The 20,367-nt window shown below is 38.5% G+C and overlaps 1 protein-coding gene across 7 annotated transcripts in view; it reads right to left on the reverse strand.

Annotated features, from left to right (window-relative positions):
• Nucleotides 1-20,367, reverse strand: part of Megf10 (multiple EGF like domains 10) — a 169,308-nt gene that overhangs the window by 50,768 nt on the left and 98,173 nt on the right. For all 7 annotated transcript variants that reach the window (XM_063232420.1, XM_063232421.1, XM_063232419.1 and 4 more), the window contains 3 exons: nt 10,225-10,471; nt 8,537-8,657; nt 4,464-4,600 (listed from right to left, as the gene is read on the reverse strand). In XM_063232420.1, the coding sequence (XP_063088490.1) occupies nt 4,464-4,600; nt 8,537-8,657; nt 10,225-10,471 (505 nt within the window). The remainder of the gene's footprint in view (nt 1-4,463; nt 4,601-8,536; nt 8,658-10,224; nt 10,472-20,367) is intronic.

A 20,367-nucleotide genomic window follows, 5' to 3' on the forward strand; every position in this document is an offset into this window, starting at 1 on the left:
ACTCAAAAAAGAAACAGCTTTTCACAAGGCTTACTATACTTTTAGTGAAAGGGCGTAGTGGCTGGCAATACTAGGATTTAGTACAGAGGACAAATCTTGGAAATCCTGTGATAGTTTTCTGGTTAACTCTGGCCCTAGCATACATTAAATGTGACGGAAACAAAGAAAAGGGGCTCCAGTGAGCTTTGTGTCACAGATTCTAGACACATCTGCAGGTGCCCTGTCAACAGACAAAGTCTTCAAACACTAAACTATGTGAGAAATCCTGGTGCGATTGAGCTCAAAGCATAAAATCAAATGCATGTGTTAGAGTTATACATTCATACACTCATTTTTGGGCCACAATATGTTTAATGGTTCTTGTTAGTTTCAACCTGGAGGAAGCTTTAATAGGCCAAGACTTCTAGTTTATTCTTTAAAGATAAAAACACTGGGGCTGGGGATTTAGCGGCATAAGCACCTGCCTTGCAAGTGTGCGGTCGTGAGTTCAATCCCTGGTACCGATAAAACGAAAACGACAAAAAAATAAAAACACTGAGGTACAATGGCTTCCCCTCATTATGGCTCCTGTTGAAGGGTAGCAAGACAGTTTTACAACCTGTCTGTTTGGATTTCTTTCTAACTCAGTATGAAAGGAAAAAATATATACAGAATAAAATAATGTCACTTTCTCTTAAACAGGTTTGGAAACAAAGTCAAATGTTAAGCTTTGGACTATTTTCATACTTTTGACTCAGTTGGAAAGCACTCTAAAGGAAGCAGAGATTAGAAGCCAGAAAAAGTATCTGTTACAAAATTACAGAGAACAGAGCGCATATGTTATCATAGCTTGGTAGAGTTTTGTTATTCTCTGTGAAAACGAAATACATAATAGTTGGCCCTGACCCCTATTTACATTTCTAATCTATAATTAAACATATTTGGTTTGCAATATAGATGACAAATGAAACTACCTTAGGTTTTACTTCCTAAAGTAGTCAATATGTTAGCGTAGTTCTTTTTTAGTGGATGTTATACTTGTAAGAGAATCTTCTTAATAGTTGCATCTATTTCCATCTCTCAGATCAAAAGGCAGGATGTCTTTCTAGCAATATATATTTTCTACTTTTTTTTACATTACTATTTTAACTGTACAAATTGATAGAATGTACGGTGATAATCCCATACATGTACATGAACGCTGTGTACTTTGGAAAAAAAAATAATCACTGAGTAGCCTGCGAATGGCTTCTTGTCACTTTCTTTATCTTCAAGAAGGACCTTTCCAAACATATTTTATGTCCTTAAATGCTGCATTTGTGACCCCCATGTGGAATATGGAAAGGATCTCGGGAATCAGTGAAGGAGAACATACATTTTGTAAGAGATATGATAGAAAATCCAATAAAGACAAAAATAAGTAGAAATACAGAAATTGGAGAATCCAATTAAAAAAAATTCAAATAACGTGGAATTGGAAAAATGGATAAACATTAAGTAGAGATTTAGACAATACAACACCAATTCCCAAACCACCCAGGATCACAGATTTATTTTAATGCCAATTTGGTTATTATGCAGCATGTCACTGTGAACTTAAGCAAGTGATTGTGTGAGGTGGCAGTCTCCTCTTTTCCCCTTGTCCTTTGGAGCATGTTCCTCCCCACAGTGACCAGAAGAGTTGGGCCAAATCATGATTTAGTGTGAACAAATCATGTTCTTCATTAAACCTAGACTTGATAGGTCAACTGCCTGCTTTCTAACATCTGGAACTGCTACTCCAGAGAAAACATAAAAAGCACTGGGAAGGAGCCAACTTTCCCAGGTCCTGGAGACAGGAAATAGTTCCTCTACTGAAGACCAGTGCTGCACTCCATACGTGCCAGCCTGTTCATAATTTTCTGGCTTTCCCTCCTTCCCTCTCAGGGAAGAGGCTTAGCACAGCAGTCTTGGGGTTTGCCTTAAATTCCACGATTAAGTCCCAGATTCCTTTATCCAGCAAAAACTGAGCACCCATTCTCTGCACAAACCCACAATGGCCATCAAAGGCATCAGAATGACTCTATGAAAATGCCATTAACACTAGGGAAGCTTTCTTTCAGCCTCCTCCGAAGAATTTTGTGAGAATCTGGAACCCATTCCCTCTTCATCCTCACTTGACCACATACACAGTGTCTCTCCAGACCACAGTGTCTCCTTGACCTTCCCACAAACCCCAAGCCTCTGTTTTGTTATCCCATGTGAAACCCTGCCAACAACCTACAAGGGGCCTGCTTTGTTGTTTTGCTGCCCTGTGGCTGGTAGGGCTGTTCCCACATCCAGGAACTGCTTAACTGACGTCTGTCTGCGGTGGCACCTTCTCTGTGGGCAGCAGCACTCTGTCCTGATCACGGAGATCAAGTTATACTGAGCTCTCATGAAAAGGGAAGGAACAAATTAAGACCTGTCAGACATCAGCGCATCTTCCCCACATCTCCTGCCACAAACTGTCCACAGCCACACAGTGTTCGTCATTCACAGTGAAAATGTGTGTGTTGTCACTGTGCACAGGTATGTGTGTTAACTCCAGAATCCTGATGTAGTAACAACTGAAAAGTCATAGATGGGTCAGAGAACAGCAGTTACAACAGCAATAATGCAAGAAGAAAATTTCATTTTTGTTCACCTTCTTTAGCTCTTTACCTTTCTTGCTTGAAATCTAAAATTTATCTGAAAATTAGCAATGACACTCTATACTCCACAGAAGACGAGTATGAACTTATTATCCTTGTAAGTCTGTCATTTTTGGGTTGCCCTTCATTTAAAACTGAATCCATAAAGGGTAATAACAAAGTTATGTTGAAATCTCTATAGCCCAATCACTGAATGTAAAACATTATTTTGGATTCTACATGGTACAATCCCTTTCTAATTCTGACTCAGTTTTCCATTACGAGCTGTTACCTTGATCCAGAAATCATCTCTAATAATCTTATGTACCCAAAACACAACCTAAAACTAGGGTGTTGGTAACATATATTCTGAATTGCATTTACATGCTATAAAAACTATATACTAAATGTGTTAATAACTTGTAATATCAAAAAGTTGAAAGAAAACATAGTTATAATAGCAAAAGAAAGCCTCTGACAAAATTAATTAGGTACCACTATTAAAGTTCTTAATAAAAATATGGACCAAAACTACATAAGCACAAAAAAGGACATTTTACCAATAATCAATAATGAATATGAAATTAATAGTGAACCATTTTCATTAAAATTCAGAAGACAGACCTGTCTTTGTTAATGCTTATTCAGAGGTTCAATTTAATGCAGTAATTCAAGGAAATGAATGATCATTATAAATATTAAAAAGAAGGCTAATATTTTTATCTGCAGATGATATGACTGAATAAATAATGTTTGGTAAAAATAACATTTTTAGCTAAAGTTTTTAGCGTGACCAAAAAAAGTAAATATTTAGAAGTTTTTGTTATCTAGAAATACCCAGTTAGAATCTCAAATAGAGCTTTAAAAACTTAAATCCAGTGTTCATTTGGGGGGAAAATTCTACAATATCTTATTAAAAGTCATAGAAAGAAATTGAGGGAAAAGGTAAAAAGAATTTTTATTCACAGATACAGTTCATTGGTATTTACTCAAAGATGATCACGTATTTGTACAGCTTACAGAAGTCATTCAACTATAATAAACACACTATATATTATATATAAATTGTATGTATAATTTCTATTAGTTTTCTAAAGGCCGTAATGTACTAATTATTTATTCCATATTATATGCCAGGGGAAAATATGGTTAGTATGATTACTACTTGAACATTACAGATGTTTCTAAGGACCTAAACTAGGTCCTCAAATCTTTGTTTTCAAGTGTTACCTTCTAGAGTCTTTTCTCTCATTCTACACACACAGTCAATGAGCTTGAGTATTCAGTCTTCCAGACATAATGGATTAAGAGCAATTAGAAGTAGGGTGAGTAGACCCCACAATATCCTTGTTACCCCTATTTTATGCGGATCAGAGAACTCTGTGATCTCACGTAATTATACAATGTAAAATAATGAATAGTATTATTACCAGAGTATGAAATCATAGGAAGCTAACTTTATGCTTTTTAAAGATGCCTAGGTACACATCTCATTTGAAAGCCAATCTATCTAGCAACACTTAAACTGAAAATGACAGTCCTAACCACTCAGCTTTTCAGAACAACACACTCATCATGGATTCCGAAGAGCAAATATTTTATAGTTTTTTCCTTATTGCTTCCTCTGTTATCTTCATTCATCACTGCTGTCTGTGATTCAGTTCTACACATTGAACTAGAATAGCTTTTTCAAACGTAGGGATACTTTATAGGTGCTTCTGGGGGTACTGTGTACAATTACAGACACAGGATACTGAACAGTCTCCCCAAATCTTCCAAGCTTCTCTCTCATATCATTGTGAATGGTCAGAAAAACACCAGGGCATCCCTTACCGTTCCCCTGTGTAGCCTGGGCTGCAATGACATTGGCCTGTGGTAGCATCACATGTCCCTCCATTATGGCACTGACATTCTTGGGAACAGTTCTTTCCAAAGCGACCCTCCGGGCAAGGTTGGCCACAGACTGTGCCCTGCATTCAAAGAGACATGGAAAATTAGATGGGCCTCCAGCCAGAGAAGGACCAAACTAAGGAACAGAAAAGAGAGGAAGCAGAAGGGAAGGGGAAATGGGGAAAGGACTGCAAGACAATTGATGAAGGGCATTTTAGAACACACAGTTCATCACCTTAAAATGTTTGAAATTTTAGAGGGACTTATTTCCTTCCTAAGTCCAAATCTCAAGATATATTCAAAGACAGCAAAACAGTAATCCTGAGGAAAAAAAAACTGAAGCATAAGATAAAGTTACATCACACCATTATGATGATCTAAGGAATGTATGGGGTAAGTCCTCCTAAATGCTCTTCCTGTGTCTGATACGCACAGTGAGTCAACAATACTTATTGAGAATCCCTTACATAAATGGCAACATCTGGTCCAAATGGACTATCCAAATGTTTTACCATATGTTCCAGAGAAAACACATATCACACATATCATCATTGGCTTCATTTCTTAAAATGTATCCCAATGTAAGATTAAAATTTTGTGTACCTGAATTAACAACAGCACTGACCAAGAACTACTCTATAGGAATTTATTTCAGAAGAAAAAGACTTATTCTCAGCAGTTCCATTAAGTACTTCTGAGCCAAGATCAATAAAAAAGGCTTATTTCCCAGGGGAAAAAAAAATCAAGAGAGTAATTTGGGTATTTCTCCTCCAAAAGCTGTCCACCTTTTCCAGCTCGGTTTTTACATTTATTACAATCCTACATGTATAAGAATAAGATACCAAGAAGCAGATGAAATACTCTATTATTTTCTACCTCACTAAGCTACACAACTTGGTAGTTTTGGGTTTATTAGAGTTATAATTATTGGAGTGTCTATTGGATTATAATTATAGCAAAGAACATATTTCATATAACAGGGATTTTTCTAATTCTTTTAACTATCAGAAAATCATTGTCCTCCCTCTGTTTAAAAAAGGCAGACTGTGAGCACCATGAAATTGGAGGCTAGCACACACCAGATGGTTTTGTAAATGTTTACTCTGGATAGCATAAGAAAATACATTTTCTGTAACTACTGGCTACCCACAAAGGCAGTTGGTGTGCTAATTAAGTCTCCTCTGGTGGTTTCTAGCTATCTGCAAACAGAAAAAGTTCGTCCGCAGACTCTTGGAACTGAAAAAGCCTTTGAGAGATAATTCAAATTAGGGCTTAACTGAAACTTATCTGTGTGCCAAGCACTGAGAATTAAGCATGGATAAAGACACAGTTCCTAATTCATTCACAAGCCAGCGTGGGGGACACACATAAAAACAGCTCCAACTCCTCATTACTTACTTAGTGTAAGGTCAAAGGACAGCATGATGAGGATCAGCGCATAGTGGGCTGTGGTTTTTGTGCAAAGTTTTACTCTCAGAACTTGTTTCTAACTACCCATAATGCTTCCGTGCAAGGTCAGGTATGCAGCTGAAACATTTATGAGCAAGGCCTACTGTGAGCAAGCATCTCTGAGGAGACATTATTTCTATTAGTTTAAGTATGCCTGTGTGTATTTATCTAATAGGACTACATGTTCACCTTGGAAAAACTTCTAAAATGATAGCACACATACAGTGTCATAAGAGACAAATATAAGTGAGAAGATCCGCTACACAGAGAAGAAAAAATGATCTCAAGACTCAGTGAGAAGCCTCTTTGAAGGCAGGAGCCTCACACAGAGGAAGGGCTGGGATGTGGGCTCCACTGGACCCAGGGAAGGGCCATATCTCTGCTCACTGCTCACATGGTCCAGGTCAATTAGCTCACATAACAACCATTCCACCAGGGAAGAAAAAAGCTGCAAACTGAAGAAGAAACAACTCACAAATAATACCAAGACAAGAGCATCAGGAAGGAGAACACCTGCAGCTCCATCTGCACAGTCCAGAGCCCTCTGGACACAACCAGTCCAGTAAATCTTTCCCTTGCGAAGGACCAACCAACAACTTGTTCTGGCAAAAGACTGAACACAGAAAAGTAAACAAGAATTGGAGTCAAAGATAGTCTGGTATTTCTACCTTGGGTAATGAAGTGCTGAATTTCCCTCTGATAAAAAAGGTAAAGGCTGGGTGTGGTGGCACACACCTGTAATGCCAGCATTCTGGGAGGCCGTGCTAGGAAGTTTCAAGGTTGAGCTCAGCCAGGGAAATTTAGCAACTTAGCAAGACTCTGTCTGAAAATTAAAACCTAAATAAACAGATAAGGGATGGGGCTGTAACTCAGCAGGAAAATACTGGGTTTAATCTCTGATACCAGAGAGTTTTTAAAAGGTAGAGGAGGAATGGCTGTGAGAGTCTTAGACACATTTGGCTTCATTAGCAGTAAATTTGCTGCAGTTGCTGGGACCAGCTCTGGTGTTCCTTCAATAGCTTTTCTGTTGGCTGCATCCTCAGGAATGCCCTCAATACAAGGCAGCTTCCCTTTGAAGCCCTTGTCTTGTGGAATTTCTTCTTGTTTTGTTTCTAGAGTCGGACCTTGGTCAACCTACCATTTCTAACCCTTTGGTACTTGTTGTATATTTGTCTCAGCGGACTAGACATCTTGATCATTACCATACTTTGGGAGACCATTCTTGGGAAGCAGACTCCAGGTTTCCTTTGTTCCAGATCCACAAAATTCCAGAAATTCCAGGCCATTTTACATCCACATCTGGCTATGGAGACTCCAGTTTAAGCATAGCCCGGGGACATAGTATCTTTGTGTCTCTTGGTTATCAAAGTTGCAGTGTCGATAAGGATGGTTGACCAATATACATCTGGGCTTAGGGTAGGGAAGACTGAGATTTGGCACAATCAGCAGATAGTTGCAAAAGTCATGGATCGGCATGAAATTTCTAGAGAGGGTTTATAGTGAGCAAAAGAAAAATAAAGCAAAAACCTAGGAAATGCCAAATTAAAGGGGTATGTGAATAAAAGAGGGTCAGGAAAAGAGATCTGTAATAAGAGACGTAAAAAAGAGGGTTATGAGAGGGAATGCAAGTTGAGGGTATAGCTCAGCAGCACAAGCGTCTGCCTGGCAAGCACAAGGTCCGGGGTTTGATTCCTGGTACCTTAAAAAAAAATAGAGGAATGGAAGGCAAACGTTAACAAAGAGAGGTAAGTGATCACAACTTTAGAGAAGTGAAGCAGAGTAAAAACAGAAGAGTCCTCAGTGCATTTGGCCAGTAAAAAGCCACTTGTTACCTTGGAAACTGAGAGAGGTAGCTGATAATGAAGACAGATGAGGAACAGTTCTTTTAACTAGATTGTTAATGAAGCAAACAGGCATTGGTCATTCACTCTTCTGCAAAAACCAACCCAGAAAGTTAAGAACCGAAATTATTTCCTGATTGCCCGTAAGTCTAATTAGTAAATGAGCTGACACTGGGTGTTGTATATAGCACTAAACCTATGAAACTGTTACATGAAGAAAAGGTGTAAAGGTGAAATTTGGGGAGTTTAACGAGTTATAGCTTCCTCCTGTATCGCCACACTGAGGTCTCTGAGAAGTCCTGCAATATTCAGTGCATTTAGCTTACTTCCATCCGTCTCCAGATTTGTATGACTGGATAAAGTTTTTCACACAACACTTAATCTACTGAGAATAATGTTCTCCAAAAATAAAAGCAACCGATGTACATAATTATGAAATAGTTCTTAAACAATTCCTGTATTTATCAGCTCTGCATCATTTTGCCATTAGGGAAAAATGTAGGACAGATGGCCACTATCTGTCCCATGAAGGTCCTCCATATACTTCAAGTCCACATCTAGATCATCCCACTTTCTCTGAACGCAAGGCTTTCAGTTTTAAAGCAGCTATGTGTTTCCAGTTTGGGAATCTTTATCTACCCTTGCTGCTGTCTTTTGCTCAGAAACTCTTCACCTGATTTCCACATGAGTGACCTGAGGAGAGGGGCAGAGCAGGAGGACACTTACCATCCAGCCAGGAGGGCAGGAGCATTCTCCAGTGACATGGTGGCACACTCCTCCATTTTGGCAGGGGCACCTCTGTTCACACTGTGGTCCATGCTTGCCAGGGGGGCAAAGATCCTCACAGCTGAGGGATTAAAGTATAACAAAGGCCACTGTTATTTACCCAACCATATGACCCTCAGGCTCACAGACACAACCAGGGTCTGGAATAGACAAGATTTTCCCATTAGATGAGCATTTAATTAACATCCAAGGCATTTATCTTGTTGCCTAAAAATGTCTTGGGGGGCTCACTTTCCCTTTCTTTCCCTGCAATATTCAGTGCATTTAGCTTACTTCCATCCGTCTCCAGATTTGTATGACTGGATAAAGTTTTTCATACAATACAATCTACTGAGAATAACGTTGTCCCTTTCTTTTGAGGTACTTTCTAAGGAAACAATTTCAGTTTGAAGAAAATCTTTCCATTTTTCAAAGAGAGCACTCTTTTAAAAATGGCCAAATCACCACTTATCAGTGACAAGAACTTTGTGCATAAACCTCAGAAAACACTTGTGCCACTGTTATGCCTGCCTTTCTTTGTGTTTATTCTAATTTCAAAGACAATCAAACCATCCGCAAATTACCCCTTTGGTGCACATATTCGTCATAGTCAATTTTCAGCACTTCTTCAGAGAGACAAGCCTCCCTTCCTTTGGCCCCCTATGTCGCTCGGATCTTGTTGTCTAAGCCTGTGTCTCTTTTGCTCTCTTGTGAAGTAGCTCCAACTTTCCCACAGCCCTATTCAACTGGGGCCTCTTTGAAAACCCATAAAAAATATTAACAATTAAACAGTTTGAGATGATGATCATCCATTCTTTTGAAAAGTAGGGCCTTCTGGGCAGTTTTTTTCTTTAGCTCTTCTTTATGGACATTAACACATGGCAGAAAGTATTTACCCAATGTGCCCCACTTTTTCCTAAGTTTTAGTTCTGTGCTATATAAGCATAATTTTCTCAGTAAGGGAACAAGATGTTTCTGTTTCATAATTTTTTGGAAAGGTAAATTCTGCCTTTATTGTGCTTGCTAACAGAAGCAAACTGAAGAATCCCCTTCCTGATAAGATAAAGAAAGCAATGGGAATTGAATAGCTGCTTCAAAGTTCTCCAGAAAAGCTAAAAACTATTGCATGCATACTATCTATACAGATTGGATATACACATCTTGATAGTCACGCAGCAACATACACAACCTTGGGCACCAAGTCATCCAGTTCATCTTTGTAAACTTGTATGAACTGTTTGTAACATCTTCCTTTTCTAAGGAAAGACTCTAACCCACCCTGCTTTATCCAGCTAATTGTCAGAGAGCAGAACGATCTGGCCCATGATTGTTCTGTAGCAGTGTAAAGCGCATATAATTGTGGCAGAATAAAAACAGAACTCAAATCTGCAGAAAGACCTCTGTTGCTACTCACACAACGTGAGCCTTTCAGCTTGCTGAGCTAATCCTTTGATTCTACCCGGGTTCTGACAGTGAAAGGCTAAACAGCAGGGGGACCCAGGGGCCATTCCTGCTCGTCTCCCTCTCTGTGTTCGGGGTCCATACACACCAGTAGCTATTCAGACTGCAGTAGAAACAGAGGCACAAGGAACACGATGAGAGGGCAGGTATGTTCTGCCTCCCTGCTTAGCAGCGTATGGGTCACTTACAAGGCCCCAGTGTATCCTGGTGGGCAACGGCATTCCCCCGTGACATGGTCGCAGGTGGCTCCATTCTGGCACTGGCATCTCTGGTGACAGTCATTACCATAGCTGCCCTGCTCACAGCGGTCCTCACAACGCCAGCCCCGGAAGCCAGCAGCGCAGTGGCAAGCCCCAGTAATGGGGTTACACAGAGCTTCGTTTTTGCACTGGCACCGGCTGCTGCAGTGAGGCCCCCAGTGATCACCATCGCACGCTGAAGTTGGGGAGAGAAACAGAGGGTGATATCAGAGCGCGGGCGTGGACTGTGGCCAGCTTTCCCCTTCCCTAGGGAACGGTAGGGTGACCCTGCATCCACTCTGGGCCTCTGCCTTTGACTCATGGTAATGCTTCACACTGGTGCTTAGCACAGCTCAGCCACATCCTATGATTCCACTGCTGAAGCTTGACAAGCGCATTTCCAGCTCCAAGCCTTTGAGCAGTCTGTTTCCTGCACCCAGAATATAGAATGGGATGTGGCTGGAGGAATGAATGGGTGCAGGAAGAATGCAAAGGTGTGGTGGGACAGGTGGTGCCCAGGCAGCTGGGAAGGATCAGTGCATGCTGGGGATGTTATGCACTTGAAGGGATTTAGGTCACATTTTGTGGACAAGAGGTTGGGAATGAAGGATTTAAAGCAAGGGGAGAAGGCACAATTCGCCTCTTACTATGTTTGAGAGTATGAAGCAGAATGATTGAACAGGATAGTGAGGTCAGTGAAGGAGACTGATCCCAGCCAGTGACAGCAAAAATGGAGGGGGGCCCCAGGACAGGGCCACTGGGGAGCAGACTGACCCTGCTTCTTTCAAGAAAACAGCTGATCTGCCTCAAGGCTTCAGTCTAAGTATGTATGTTTGGTTAAGTCCAAGCCCCTCCCAAAGAAAAGACAAGAGAACACTGGATGAATACCTCCAAGTATAGTGACCTACTTCAGAAATGGGACAAACTCCAAACTGAAAATGGACTGCAAATCAAAAGATAATAGGCACGTGAAACCAGGCGAGACAAAGTCAGAAAATAACACTTGAAGGGTATATTTAAAGTGAAGGAAAGGAAGGGTGATTGTAAGACAAAACTCAATGAGCAGTAAAACAGGAGCAAAGAAAGAAAGAAATCTCAGCCTCAGACATCCTAAAATATTACAATGGGTGTCAACAAATAAAATCTACTCAATGTGCAGTGCCCAACCAGCAGAGCACTTATTTATTAACCAGACGCTGTACAAATCACTAGGGGAAGAGACACCCTACCGAGGACTCTAAAGATAAGCTACTTTTATGATTTTAAAAATTTTAGAAACACTTTTGTAATTTCAACAGACCAGGAATCAACTCTCGTTTAAAAATAATAATAAGTTTGAGCACACAGTAAGCAACTCATTAGAAGTGTTGGATCTGTCCTCTAGTATTAGAATCTATTTTTGATTTTGTAATGTTGCAAAGTTTAAATACATAATTTTGTTTTTAATCAGCACGATTTTGGTCTCATTAGTATTTTAATAAACAGACATTAACCCAACTTAAAACAATGAGAGATTTTTTTGAGCCTAAAGCAGATCAAGAAAGCAATTACCCAGGAATTCACAATCTTCTTTCACAAAATAAAATTAGGCACAAAATAAAATGGGATTTAAGCCTCATTGTATTCATATCACTTATTTCTTTTTACTGCTTAGGTATATGGACACAGAGCTATTTTTTTTTTTTAAAGTAACTTTTAAACTAGGATCTTCAAAGAAAATCATTTTAAAATGTTACATGGTATGTTCCTTCAGATCTTCATGGCTATCTCAGGCAGAGAACATTTTATCCTGTTTTTTTTTTTTTTTTTCCCTAGGATTCCAAAGTAAGTCAACCAGTCTTTTATAATCTGTTCCCTGGTTAGTCAATCCTCAAGAGTAAAGAAAATCATCAGCTCACCTAAGACAAATCTGTTGCCCAGAACTGAATCCAGTTTCCCTTGCCTTTCTGACAGTGTAGTCAACCTAAGATATTGCTATCTCCAATTTTATAAAACATCTTAGCGTTGGCACACAAATACAACAATGACCCTGTTCTTTTCTAAACTAAATACTGCGACAACACTTTTATTTATTTTTCCAAAAGCTGTTCTTTTTCAGACCCTGTATTTCAAGTTCAAGAAGCCTCCAACAGTGAAATCATGGGGTGTCTGCACTTTCAAAAGAAAGTTAGTTGATTGACAAAAAAAGACTAACAAAATTACCTTAAAAAGTATATTGAGATTCTGTCAAAAACACTTAAAAAACTGTGATAGCCAGTAGAGAGCCTCCCCACCCTCACTGTGACACTGGGGCCTGGAGCATGGATGTTTCAGAGAGTACCAGAAACAATAGCTGGGCACAGAGTAGAGGCACTGGCTAGGATTCTTTATGACACTTTCTACGTCCCATTCAGCAGCTGCCCTGAAGAGCAGTCAAGGAGAGATCAACAAAGCAAGACATAAAAAGGAAAAAGAAAACCCAGGAAAACTCTAAGACATCTCATGATGAAAACAGTACAGATTAGCCGGGCACGCAGGAGGTGAGGCAGGGGAATCATGGTGGGTTTGAGGCTAGTCTGGACTAAAAATGTGAGTTCAAAGTCAGTCTGCTTTAAATAGCAAGACCCTGTCTCAAACCTCCAACATCACCCAAAATGAAACAAGTAAGAAATAGTACATATTGATAATTATTAGCATAGGAAAAGAGGTTTCAGGCTTTACAGGAAATATTATCATGCCGTGGACATGGTTAATTTCCTGGCTATATCTAAGCACTGTGGCATGCTTTGAAGTGATAGCTTTCCTGCTTTGAGCTACATTTTCTTAAAAGGCCACTGATACACAGATCTCACAATGCAAATACTGTTGTATTGAGAAGGGCTCCTCTGGGGGGGGGCAGGGAATATATATATATGAATGACACAGAAACCTGGGTTCAATTCAATGTGACTGCCTTTCCTTTCTCTATTTATTATAGCTAAACTAATTCATCCATTCTTAGGTGTATCCCATGGTGTCAACACTATCTATGGTATAAAAAAATCAGCTTTTTCCCCCCAACCCCCACAGGTTCTAGGGTATGCAGAATTTGTCTACACAAGAAGCAAAATTTTTGTACCAGTAATGAGTGTAAAATTTGACCAATTATCCTCAGTTCAAGCACCATATTTGACTAGTTTACAAAGAGTATAAACATAAACATCTGACATCTTTTAATTAATGTTTTAACCAAGAGGCAAGAGTTTCACTCCACCAGAGAAACTGACTAGTCACTCCTACTGCCGATTTAGAAAAACTTAACAACAAACAAGTGTCTTAAGAAGGGGAAAAAAAATCAAAAGAACAAGATTTTTTTCAGATTAAGTGGAAAGACTCTAAATGCTGGTAAGTCAGTGATGACTCATTTTTAGCTTTTCGTTTCAGCTCTCACTGGACCAACAGCTGGAAATAGACTCTAAGATGCAATATGCCCTGATTCATGCAATGTACAAGAGACAACTTAATGAAGATCTCAGACAGGCACAGACAGCTTGCTCTAAAATAAGCGCTCATAATAAACTTGAAATTAAAGGAATTTTAAACTGAGTAATATCAGAAGTACATAATCTATGTTTCAACTCTTAGTGAAAATTAGCAAAGCGCTAGATCATCCCAAAACAATGAACTCATGCTGGAACCCTTATGACTACAACAAGAAACCATGGGTTACATTCATGGGCTGGGCAATGTGGTTCATTCAGTTTAAATCTATTATATACCTGCCATGTGCTGGGCCAGGTGCCAGGAGTACAAAGCAGAACAAAAAAACACTTATTTCTAGCTGTTAGTTTAACGAGACAGACATCAAGTCATTGGGAAATAAAATACTGTGCAATAAATAATAAAGTTAAGGGTATGGGATAGGTACAGTGGGAAACAGAGCTATGGTAATTAACAAATTTCAGGATACCAGAAACAGCTCCCCAGCTAAAGTATGTGTAAGCTTAGACCTACAGGCAGAGTGTATCATATTCAGTTAAATGGTAGAGGATTTTAAAATAGGAAGTCACAGTGTGAGAGGGCTGAAGTCTGCAAGCGGTATTTAATTCAGAGAATGATACAACAGTCAAAGGGTCCATGAATGCCATCGCAGGCTTCTGCACAACTGCACTAAGGCCTATGTCATTGCCCCAGAAATACGGGTAGAAAAGGATACACAGCAGACCCTCCCATCTCCCTATCAGTCCTCCTCAGTCTTCCAAAAGTGGCCAGAGAGCACTTTGTTCTTCAGGAACAATTTGGAGATCTAAGCAAAGATGCTCTCTGAAAACAACATAACCTATTTTTTACATCATTCACTTCACACTTAGGTCACAATTTTATGTATCTCTGCCCAGTTCATGTCTCCTAAATGAAAATGAAATCCATAAAATGTTAAGATATACTGATGTCCTTTCTTGATCCTAGTAGTTGCAAATAAGTTAGATACTTTCTAATTCCATGAAAGTCAGAACTTTGTAAATCTGGGCATGTTGAATCATGGGTAGGATATAATAATGATGAGCCTGATATCTTTTCCCATAATAGAAACACTCTTATACAGTACTGCTGAAGAGTAAATTTCCTTTTATACTATAGGTTTTTAGAGCTCATTCTGAAAAACTGTACTAAAAGCCTCTTATCCATAATTTTTTGAGATAAATAAGCAAGTGTGTGTTTAAAGATAATAGCTAAACACTTAATTCATTAAAAATACTTGTATGCCCACAGATCCTATTCCAAACACTAGCAATAGATTCATTCTGAGTGGTTCTATGGTGTCTAAAATATCCTTATTTTATGGATGAAGAAATGGAGACTTAGTTGATATGATCAAAGTCACATAGGTATTAAGGGTTATGCATACACCATCTGTCTCTAGAGTGTGTGTGTGTATGTGTGTGTGTGTTTTCTTTTGAGACAGGATCTCTCTGTGTAGTCCAGTCTGACCTTGAACTCAATAAGTAACCCAGACTGACCTTGAAATTATAGTGATCCTCCTTCTTCAGCCTCCCAAGTGCTGGGCTTACAAGTGTGTGCCACCATACCCAGCCACAGTCTATGTTCTAAACCACTATATTTCAGTTCTCTAAAGCTAATACAGCTATTTATCTCCCATTGTTTACAATAATAAACAATTGGAAACAACTTAATTTTCCAGTCATAGGAGACTGATTTAAAAAACAATAGTCATACAATGTAAAAGAATGCACAATTAGAAGTCACATTATAAAAGGATAATAAATTGGAAAAATGTTTGTAATATCATACCTATAAAAATATTATACATATTATATAAACAGTACATTAAAATGAGCCATAGGCTAGGGATATAACTCAGTGGCACCATGCCTGCCTGACAAGTGTGAGATCATGAGTTCAATTCTTGGTACAAATAATAATACTACTAATAATAAATTTAAAACAAAACTAAAAATAACAAAATTAAATGTAAAATTTTCATCAGCCTCCCAAGTGCTGGGATTACAAGTGTGTGCTACCATACCCAGCCAGAATCTGTGTTCTAAACCACTATATTTCAGTCCTCTAAAGCTAATACAGCTATTTATCTCCTATTGTTTACAATGACAAACAATTGGAAACAACTTAATTTTCCAATAATAGGAGACTGGTGAAACTGTCATTAATGGAAATAAACTATGGTCAAATATCAGCAATTGCATATGGATTGACCTGCTGTCTGGAGGCCAAAGGAGAAGAGAAAAGACTCAGAAAGACAGAGACTAAGGGACATGGAGGCACCACAGTACAGTGGTAACATTGACTATCTGCAGGAGATAATGCAGGATTTTTCTTTAATTCATTTGTTTGACCCTGATCTTCTAAAACCTCTACTATACACAATATCCCTTGGGGAGTAAAAGAAAAGCAAGAAATGTGTCAATGTGTTAAAAATCTTTTATATGCACTACACATATATTATGACTGGTTTGTGCTTTATACATCTCTTTCCAGTCTTTATGACAATTTGGTAAGTATTCTTATTATATTTTGTGCACAGTGGATATTAAAGAGTAGGACTTTCAGGTAAAATGTCCAAAAACATTCAATTAATAAGTGGCAGCATTGGTATTCAAGTCTAAAATATTTTGCACACAAAAAAGCAAGCCCTTTTCATGAAGCATTCTGCAACTGAGACACCAACAGCATATGTTTTGTGTAAATAGAATATCCCACAATTATATATCATCTAACACAACCCATCAAGACAGAGAAGAAAATAATAATTCACTGAGCAAGGTTTTGGAGTTCATCAAAGACTATTTAGGAATACTGAGAACAGAAAATTGCCTCCATAAGATTTCTCAAAAAGCTGGGATTAGAAGTCCCATTTGATACAGCTATTCTGCCTCTAGGCATATTCCCAGAAGAATTGAAAACATCATACCACAGTGATATATGTGCACTCATGTTTATAGCAGCACAATTTATAATAGCCAGACCTGGGAAACAACCTAAGTGTCCATCAACTGAGGAATGGATAAAAAAGTTGTGGTATTTTTATACAATGGAGTACTACTCAGCTATAAGAATGATCACATTATAAATAAATGGACACAATTTGAGACCATACTCATAAGTGAAATAAATCAAATTCACATGTATGAATATCGAATAGTTTCCCTAGTGTAAGAAACGGTAAGAGTACATAAGAGTTTATGGTAATCATGATTTCCCATTACATTGCTTTGAAGTTCCCATTCACTAGTTGGAATGGCTTTATCCTGGGTTACTTGATTTTATTATCTGTGATTGTATGAACAGCTATTTTGAAGCAAACAAGACATTATAATAGCCAGTGCTGACTTAATATCATCTTGTTTTGAAGTCCTACCATGCTTTTGTTCTTTTGTTTCCATTGGTTCTGTCATGTTGTATCTTACTGGATTTTATTATGTGTAATAGGATAAACCAATCTTTTATGGACAATGAGATAATATAGTAACCATTTTTCATATTCTGTGATTTGGTTCTGAATGCCCTGTAATACTTTAATTCTCTTTAATGATTTTATACTATTTTGTTATGTTTGATACTATTGTGTATGAAGGTATACTCAACTATTGCAAGGAAAGAGACATGATGGTAGCTACTGATATATTGTGTTGTCTTGTGATGAAATACTGTGTTGCTTAAATTGTTCTGTTCTGATCTGCTTTGTTATGTCCCCTTTTACCTTAATCTCTTTAAAATAAAAAAAAATTTAAAAAAAAAAAAAAAAAAGAAAATTGCCTCCACAGTAGGAATATAGAACATTCCTCTAAGGAAAAAAATTGAAGAGCTTCTATAAGCTGATAGTGACTTGATGTGAATGGGAAAATCGAGATAGATCACGGTGAAAAGTATTAATGTCACTGGCGCCAGGCATACACAGGCCTGCAATCAGGCCTGCATAAAAAGCTGATACTGTGTGATACAGTAAATAGTCCACATGGCTCTGCTTGAGAGATGTTTAGAAAATGAAAGTGATTGTGAAAGTGGAAAGCTAAAACCTTCCAAAGCAGAGTAATCCAAAAACCATTATAAAATTTTAGGTACACCGTCTTCTTCTAACCTATTTCAAAACCTCATCTCAGTTTTCATGAAAAGGAAGTGGAGATGGTGATAAGTGATAGTGTGTATATGATAAAGATTGAGTTTCTAACACGCACCAGGCAACATATTAGGGACATTATGAAACTATTTATATTGAAGCTTGCAGTAATTTAATGAGATAGGTTCAATTGTGCCAACATTTCCAGGTGTCCAATAGACTCAGTACGTCAAAATCGCTAGGCATTCAAGTGGCAAAAGCAAAGCATCACTGAAATCTGTGAGTATTGTGGTTTCCAATGCTGTCCTCTTCCCCCACGCCACGCTGAGCTTCCCTAGCAAGTAGTAGTATCAATCACAACACCAGAATCAGTTCAGATTAACAGTATCTGCTGCTTTTTGAAATGGAAGATTCTAGAACAAAAGTCTCACAACTGTTCATCTGAGAAATAATATTTCTCAGGCTCTGAAGTGTTAGCAGCTGGCTCTTCACAATAGTTTTGATAAGAGATATCCCAACAGCTCTGCAATCACACATGCTAACAAAAGCAAGTGCTAGGAAAAGTCTCTGAACAGAGATGGTTCAGCAGACCTCCTGACTTGGTGTAGAGAATGGACCATCAAAGGAGCACAGTCAGAGATAAACAAATGCCAAGAGGAGAGGTGCTTGCAAGAAAGGAGGGAGATTAATGTACTGCCCCAGCCAAGAACCTTTTCAGGTGGAATTCTGGAAAGAAAGAATAAAATATTTTGTGCTTAGATGATGCTTATCATTAAGTTCACCTTGTTACATAATTCCTCAATCACTGTCTGGCTCAAAGTAAGGTATGTTTACTCTGTGTAGACAGACCTGGCCCTTAGCTGGCCATGCATCCTCTCAGGGGTAGAACCTACTGAGTTCCGGCTTTTCTTTCACCTGATTTTCTTTTTGTAAGATGAAAATGGTAAAATGCTAGTGACACAGAGTACCTGCTGTTATGAGACACAGAATAGGGTCAATAGCAGAAATTTTATTCTTTATTGTGCATACTGGAATGCCCCATCCCAGGGAAACAATGCCCTAACACCTGTCTCCAGTGGCAGTGAGACGGGAGCAACACACCCAGCATTGGTTTGTGCTGCTTGTATTGCATGAATCATTAATGCCAAAAAGGACATCTTGGTTCTCACAATGTATCAAAAATAAAATTACCCTGTAAATCTCAAAAACCAAGTCCTAGACCTTTCATCCACTGTGATAAAGTCACCTGGAAAAACTCAGGCCAAAAATGAAAACCTACTTACTCTTAACTGGTAATTAAAAACTGGACTTAGAAATGCCCCACTTGCTGGTGAGTGCATTTCCAGTGGTATACACTTATATATTAGGCCCAAAAATGTAAAAGGAGAAAAAAATAAACACATAAATTTCTTACTAGTCTCTACTTAGCTTAAAAAAATAGATTGCAATAAACACAACCTAGAGAATCTTGCCAAGTTAGTAGGCACCAAATGACCCTGCCGACTAGATTTTGCCTGTTTACCTATGCCCATGGTTCACCAACTAGGACCACAGAAACAATCTTAAAATAAATTTTTGAGCTACTAGATATTTATTTAAGTCAACTGGCTCAGCTTATAGAGCAAGAGGTGTCCAGTTCTGTGTACTTGTGTTACACTAAATCTTCTCTAGATAGACTCAATAGGTCAGGATTTTTAAAAACAAACAAAGAAACAATATTCTGGGATGTAACTTGTAACTGTAAAATTATGTGAGAGTCAGCAAGTTGGTGATGATACTTTTTACCAGACACAGTGAATCTTAGAAATCAGCTTAACATAAGGAAAAGGATGTCAGCACATAAGCAATCCCACCAGCGGGCTATGGGAAGTCACCAAGGCTATAAGTGCCCTTAACATATACAATAAATGTCAAGTAGCTTTCAGGAACATATCGAAGCCAGCACACTGACTTGGAAATCTGTTTTTACATGAACTTTGGCTCTCTTGAAAAAGATATTAACAGAAAACAAAATTCGACCTGTCATCTTCTAACATACAGGCAAATTGCAAATAAGTCACTTTCAAGAAAATATTTCTTCACAGTGGGTGTTTTTCTAAGGACCCAAAATAGTTTTCTACTATCTCCAAGGATAGAAAAACAGGATTCTTCCCCATCTTCTCCAGCCTCCGTTTCTTCGGGGTCTTTTATCTCCTGTGATTGCGCCCCAGGCTGACAAGGCTGTGGCATGTCTTATCCTTTGTTAACACAGAATAAAAGACCCTTATTCAAAACATCAAGAGCTTTCAAAATAAAACAGCTTTGTAAGAGCTTTTCCATCCATGAAGAAGAACAATAAAAGCAGATTTTCCATATCCCTTGAAAGCACTAAACTCTATGTCCTTCCCATGTCAAAAAGCCCTCCGAGAGTTGACAACACTAAGGCCAGCACAGACAGCCACCCAGTGCTGTACAGATTTGTTTTAATCCATGGCTTAGAATCTTGACAGTTCTTAAAAGTGTTTGTTAAGTGAATTTTCAAAGCACGAACTGTTATTTCA

This window comes from Cavia porcellus, unplaced genomic scaffold (assembly GCF_034190915.1).
Source record: "Cavia porcellus strain 051 isolate PalLab524CR breed Dunkin Hartley unplaced genomic scaffold, mCavPor4.1 scaffold_21, whole genome shotgun sequence".
NCBI lineage: Eukaryota > Metazoa > Chordata > Mammalia > Rodentia > Caviidae > Cavia > Cavia porcellus.